The sequence below is a fragment of the Lontra canadensis genome, unplaced genomic scaffold, assembly GCF_010015895.1.
Source record: "Lontra canadensis isolate GAN:19392208 unplaced genomic scaffold, GSC_riverotter_1.0 scaffold28, whole genome shotgun sequence".
Classification (NCBI taxonomy): domain Eukaryota; kingdom Metazoa; phylum Chordata; class Mammalia; order Carnivora; family Mustelidae; genus Lontra; species Lontra canadensis.
The window spans coordinates 10,191,673-10,198,674 of NW_022631022.1; the positions used below are offsets into that span (position 1 = coordinate 10,191,673).

General features: G+C 43.3%; 1 protein-coding gene across 1 annotated transcript in view; it reads right to left on the reverse strand.

The window, feature by feature from the left end:
* AQP9 (aquaporin 9) overlaps window positions 1–7,002 on the reverse strand; it is a 47,772-nt gene that overhangs the window by 16,263 nt on the left and 24,507 nt on the right. The window contains exon 2 of the mRNA XM_032864852.1: window positions 1,944–2,070. Within this exon, the coding sequence (XP_032720743.1) occupies window positions 1,944–2,070 (127 nt within the window). The remainder of the gene's footprint in view (window positions 1–1,943; window positions 2,071–7,002) is intronic.

A 7,002-nucleotide genomic window follows, 5' to 3' on the forward strand; every position in this document is an offset into this window, starting at 1 on the left:
TATTTGAATCTCCCTGATGGCTAATGATGAACATTTTTTAATGTGCCTGTTAGCCATTTGTATGTCTTCTTTGGAGAAGTGTCTGTTCATGTCTTCTGCCCATTTTTTGACATGATTATCTGTTTTGTGTGTGTTGCATTTGAGGGTTTCTTTATAGATCTTGGATATCAGCCCTTTGTCTGTACTGTCATTTGCGAATATCTTCTCCCATTCTGTGGGTTGCCTCTTTGTTTTGTTGACTGTTTCCTTTGCTTTTGATCTTGATGAAGTTCCCCACCAAAAAGGAGAATTTCAGACCAATATCTTGATGAATATGGATGCCAAGATTCTCAACAAGATCCTATCTAATAGGATCCAACAGTACATTAAAAAGATTATCCACCATGACCAGATGGGATTTATCCATGGAATGCAAGTGTGGTTCAACATTCGCAAATCAATCAATGTGATAGAACAAATCAATAAGAGAAGAGAGAAGAACCACATGGTCCTCTCAATTGATGCAGAAAAAGCATTTGACAACATACAGCATCCGTTCCTGATTAAAATGATTCAAAGTATAGGGGTAGAGGGAACATTCCTCAACTTCATAAAATCTATCTATGAAAAACCCACAGTAATATCATTCTCAATGGGGAAAAGCTGACAGCCTTCCTTTTGAGATCAGGAACAAGACAAGAATGTCCACTCTTGCCACTGTTATTCAACATAGTACTAGAAGTCCTAGGAACAGCAATCAGACAACAAAAAGAAATAAAAGGTATTCAAATTGGCAAAGAAGAAGTCAAACTCTCTTCTCAGATGACATGATACTTTATATGGAAAACCCAAAAGACTCCACCCCCAAACTACTAGAACTCATACACCAATATGGTAACGTGGCAGGATATGAAGTCAATGTACAGAAATCAGTTGCTTTCTTATACACTAACAATAAAAAAATATAAAGGGAAATTAGAGGATTGATTCCATTTACAATAGCACCAAGAACCATAAGATACCTGGGAATAAACATAAGCAAAGAGGTAAAGGATCTGTACTCAAAGAACTACAGAACACTCATGAAAGAAATTGAAGAAGACACAAAAAGATGGAAGAGCATTCTATGCTTATGGATCAGAAGAATAAACACTGTTAAAATGTCCATACTGCCCAGAGCCATCTATACTTTCAATGCCATCCCAATCGAAATTCCATGGGCATTTTTCAAAGAGCTGGAACGAACAATCCTAAAATTTGTATGGAACCAGAAGAGACCCCGAATTGCTAAGGAAATGTTGAAAAAGAAAAACAAAACAGGGCATCATGTTGCCTGATTTCAAGCTTTACTACAAAGTTGTGATCACCAAGATAGCATGGTACTGGCACAAAAACAGACACATAGACCAGGGGAACAGAGTAGAGAGCCCAGATATGGACCCTCAACTCTATGGTCAAATAATCTTTGACAAAGCAGGAAAAAATATACAGTGGAAAAAAGACAATCTCTTCAATAAATGGTGCTGGGAAAATTGGACAGCTATGTGTAGAAGAATGAAACTCGACCACTCTCTGACACCATACACAAAGATAAACTCGAAATGGATAAAAGACCTCAACATGAGTCAGGAATCCACCAAAATCCTAGAGGAGAACATAGGCGGCAACCTTTTCGACATCAGCCACAGCAACTTCTTTCAAGACATGTCTCCAAGAGCAAAGAGAACAAAAGTGAAAATGAACTTTCAGGACTTCATCAAGACCATCTCTCGTCTTTAGTTAAATGTTGCTTTTGCACAAGTCACTCACTGTTGGCCATTTTGATTTTAACATCTATAAAAACAGAATCAAATACCTATTCTTGCAGGGTTGCTGGGATGCAAATACACTGGGTACACAAAGCCCCCAGCGCTGAGCTAGCCCATCAGAATGGATGCACGGCGGCTATTATTCCTATGACTTACCAGAGACACCTCCGGTCACGTAAATGGCCATTACCACTGCCATGGCAAATCCAACATTGATAGTGACAATTCCTCCAAAGTGTCCTCGACTGAGGATAGCCTGGGCAACAGAGCCGCAGCCAAGGACCTGGAATGAGAGGAAGCTCAGTTACTAAGTGAATTGGTGGGGTGGGGGGACACAAACATTCTTACTGCTCCACCGTGTAGGTCCTAATGTTTAGAAAATGGGTTCCATATCCTCACTGAACAACCAATCAAAACCATTTAATCCTGGCTCACGAAGGAAACATTTGGTGAAGGAGTGTATTGAGAAAGACGGAATAGTCATGTGCAAGTCTGGTAGTAAAATAAGACAGTAAATGGCCATCAGCCATCCTCATACTGTGGTTTAAAGAGTGAGTGTGGCCCCGGGGGAGGAAGTTCTGGACCATAGGATCATTAAATCATAGCTCTTTATATGTTGAATTGGCCAGACTTTTTCTAGAATACACAGCTCAGCTTGGGTTTCACAATGAAAGAGCAACCCACTTCAGGAAGAGCTCAGCATGAGGCAATGAATATTGTTTAAGGGCATATGAGGAAAGGTTTCAGGATCAAATATACATAAGGAAAAAGAGATTAAGAAGGTGGATGCTTCTTATCAAGAAGATAATAACCAGCCACTGCGTGTCTGTCCACAAAAGGATGAGAAGGGAAGTCTGAGCTTGAATTATGAGAGGTTGCATGTGAACAATTTCCTGACAGCGATGAATTAATTCTAAATAACTCCCCCAGGGTGCCTTTGCGAGGTCTTTCATAGATATATAATTTACAAACAATAATTTAATACATATAGAATGATTTTAGTTTATCCCTCCCTGAAGGCAGAGAAATTGTCTTAATCTTTCAACAGCTTCTGTAATCCCCAATTCTAAGACATATTGCCTCCTTTTAGTTCCACCTGCTGGACAGGAGGGTTAAGTACGTGGGCTTGAAATCTTCAGGGGAGCCCTTGGGCTACACATCACATATGTACAGGCTGGGCTCCAGATCCTGCAGTGAATCCTAATTAGGGTTGTAGTAGTAACACGTTCCCTTTTCCCTATTCAAAAACATCGCCTGGGTTCATTCATAGCCTATCAATTCCATCTAGACTTAACCTATTTTTTTTCTAGAATCCCTATCTATTTTAATAATTCTCTGCATTAAAACCAGCACCACATTGGCATCTCTCTTTTTAATTTAAAGCCAATTAACCACCCCGTGCACAACTTCTAAGCTAATTGGCATTTTGACAGCATCTTCTGAAAAGAAGAATGAAATGTTACTGACAGCTGACATGACCTGATTTAGACAACGGGTCATAAGAGGAGACACATCCAGACAAGGGCCCATCCTGACCTAGTACTGCGTTCTGTATAAGCGTCTTCCCTCTTCTGAGGTTGGATGCGCGTGCCCCTGTGCTAGTCTAGAGGGGGCAGAAAAGCTTTAAATGGCCCTGGGTGGGTTTAGGGAAGGCTCTGCCCTGTCAACTTCCACTATGATGAATACTCTTCTCTTCTACTCTAGATACTGAAATTGTTTTTTGTTCTTGCCTCGGGAGGATAATTGATGCAAGGTGTTGCAGGAAAGGAAGGAGGAGAAACGAGCAATGTGGGGGCTTCAGTGACCTTCATCAGAAGTTGCCACCTAGGGGGCGCCTGGGTGGCTCAGTGGGTTAAGCCTCTGCCTTCGGCTTAGGTCATGATCTCAGGGTCCTGGGATCGAGTCCCCCATTGGGCTCTCTGCTCGGCAGGGAGTCTGCTTCCCCTTCTCTCTCTCTCTGCCTGCCTTTCTGCCTGCTTGTGATCTCTCTCTGTCAAATAAATAAAATCTTAAAAAAAAAAAAAAGAAGTCACCGCCCAGAAGATTTCAGCCCAGATTCACATCAGTGCTTTTTATTTTAATTTTTTAAAAAAGATTTTTTTTTATTTATTTGAAAGAGCGAGAGAGGAAGAGAGTACAAGCACACACAGGAAAGGGAAGGGGCAGAGGAATAAACCGGAGAGGCAGGCTTCCTGCTGAGCAGGGAGCCAGAGGTGGGGCTGGACCCCAGGACCCTGACATCAGGACCTGAGCTGAAGGCAGACACTTAACCGACTGAGCCACGCAGGCGCCCCTACATCATTGGATTTTAGTTTTAAAATATATTTATTGGGGTGCCTGCGTGGCTCAGTGGGTTAAGCCTCTGCCTCGGCTCAGGTCATGATCCCAGGGTACTGGGATCAAGCCCTGCATCATCAGGCTCTCTGCTCAGCGGGGAGCCTGCTTCTCCCTCTCTCTCTGCCTGCCTCTCTGCCTACTTGTGATCTCTCTCTCTCTGTGTCATAAATAAATAAAATCTTTAAAAAAATAAAATAAAATCTATTTATTATAGCCTCAAAGGCAATGAGGAAGTCAGCTTGCCTGCCTCCTCCCCCCTGCATCCACGCACCAGGCCGGCAGACAGACCTTGGGTATCCTGAAGTACCGCGGCCAGACTGATGGGAAATTGGTCATCCACTCTGGTTTCCCTCTTCTGTGCGCCTGGTATAATTTTTTCCCTTCCAAAATGAGAGATCTGTCCTTCATGGTATCATGGAGAATATTTCCAACATGACTCCCTGCCCTCACCTTTAAATGAACTACCCTACCATTCCCCTTCTTAGATATAGAAAAGAGCTTATTATTATCTAGCTTGTCTCAATTTTCTGAACCCCCTATCTGGAAAGCTGTTTTGGACCCATTACTCATTCATGCTCTCGCCACACTGAACCTGTGTTCTCTGAAATTCAATTGTACTCTCCCTACTATACAATTAGTGCTTAGTTCTTTTCCAAGTGCCAGAGCTTGGTTCTCCTTATCTAGAAAATAATCCCGAGGGGCACCTGGGTGGCTCAGTGGGTTAAAGCCTCTGCCTTTGGCTCGGGTCATGGTCCCAGGGTCCTGGGATCGAGCCCCATATCGGGGTCTCTGCTCAGCGGGGAGCCTGATTCCTCCTCTCTCTCTGCCTGCCACTCTGCCTACTTGTGATCTCTGTCTGTCAAAAAAAATAATAAAATCTTTATAGAAAATAATCTCGAAGATTCCTTTCCATACCAACAGCAAACAATATGCGGGCTATCTCGTTTCATTGTGTTTCCTTAGGTGTTGTGTTTCCCAAGCCCGCCACCCTCTCCTTCTGTGCTGGCCATCTACACACCTCCAAGTTCTCTTCCACCTTTTGTCAGGATCTGGCATCTGCTCAGTCTAGCTTCCTTCTCCAGGAGATTTAGAAAACTCACAGAACCATGCAGGGGAGGGAGAGTATGACAAATCATGGATCCAGTTCTCACCGTGCCCTTCACTGTGCCCCCAAAACTCCTCATTCACCTCTCATTCATATTTGCCCAATAGCTTTAACAAGTTTGTCTTCTCTCAGCCCAGTCCCCCAGCCCCCCTTTCTGCAAAAAACACCAGCTTCTACTTGACTCTGCACCTGTGAGTTGCCTTGAAGATTGGTGGCAATTTAGAAAAACACATAAACATCACGTCCCAGTTATCTAGCCCTATGTAACTATCCCCCAAATTTACTGGCTTAAAATGGTAACACTTAATTTTGCCTGTGAATCTGGAATTTGGACAAGGCTGGGCAGGGTATCTCATCTCTGCTCCACTTGGTGTCAAGTGTGATGGTTCAAATTTGGAGGATTGGAATGATCTGAAGACTAAATCCATTCACGTGTTTAGTGGTTGATCCTGGCTGTCAGCTGATGCCTTGGCTGGAGGGTTGGCCAAAGCACCTACGAATGGCTTCTCCGTGTGGCCTGGCTTCTTCACAGCTCCGTGGCTGGCTTCCAGGAGCAAGCACCATGGAGTCTCCAGAGCCCGTGGTCTCAGACCCTGCACCATGCTCTCACCTCAGCCTCAACCCTACACTAGTTCTGAACTCAATGGTACAGATACTGGATCTGATAGACACAGGCATTTTCCCTACGACATCCTAAACTGGCATTCATCTGGTCTGTGTTGGATTACTGTGAGACACAGGGAGCTTATTACCACATCAGGCAGCTAGTTCTAGATATTTTTTATTGTTCCAGTAGCTAGGGAGTCTTTCCTTACAGGAAGTTGGAGTCTTCTCTACTGTAATTTCTCTCTGTTAGCTCTCAGCTCACTCTTGGGACCATAAATCATAAACCTCTTCCACACTCCAGGTCTTCCATTAACTGGAGGGAGTTCACTTTCCTGGGCACCTCTCCCTTCATCTTTGATTCCTGGTGAGTTTCACCCGGTCAAGCTCTGGTTTGTCAGCGTCTCTCTCTCTTTTTTTTTTTTTTTTTTCAGGAATTTATTTTTATTTTTTTTTTAAATTTTATTTTTTATAAACATATAATGTATTTTTATCCCCAGGGATACAGGTCTGTGAATCGCCAGGTTTACACACTTCACAGCACTCACCATAGCACATACCCCCCCAATGTCCATAACCCCACCCCCCAACTCTCCTTCCCCCATCAACCCTCAGTTTGTTTTGTGAGATTAAGAGTCACTTATGGTTTGTCTCCCTCCCAATCCCATCTTGTTTCATTTACTCTTCTCCTACCCCCTTAACCCCCCATGTTGCGTCTCCTCTCCCTCATATCAGGGAGATCATATGATAGTTGTCTTTCTCCGATTGGCTTATTTCGCTAAGCATGATACCCTCTAGTTCCATCCACGTCGTCACAAATGGCAAGATTTCATTTCTTTTGATGGCTGCATAGTATTCCATTGTGTATATATACCACATCTTCTTTATCCATTCGTCTGTTGATGGACATCTAGGTTCTTTCCATAGTTTGGCTATTGTAGACATTGCTGCTATAAACATTCGGGTGCACGTGCCCCTTCGGATCACTACGTTTGTATCTTTAGGGTAAATACCCAGTAGTGCAATTGCTGGATCATAGGGTAGTTCTATTTTCAACATTTTGAGAAACCTCCATGCTGTTTTCCAGAGTGGTTGCACCAGCTTGCATTCCCACCAACAGTGTAGGAGGGTTCCCCTTTCTCCGCATCCTCGCCAGCATCTGTCATTTCC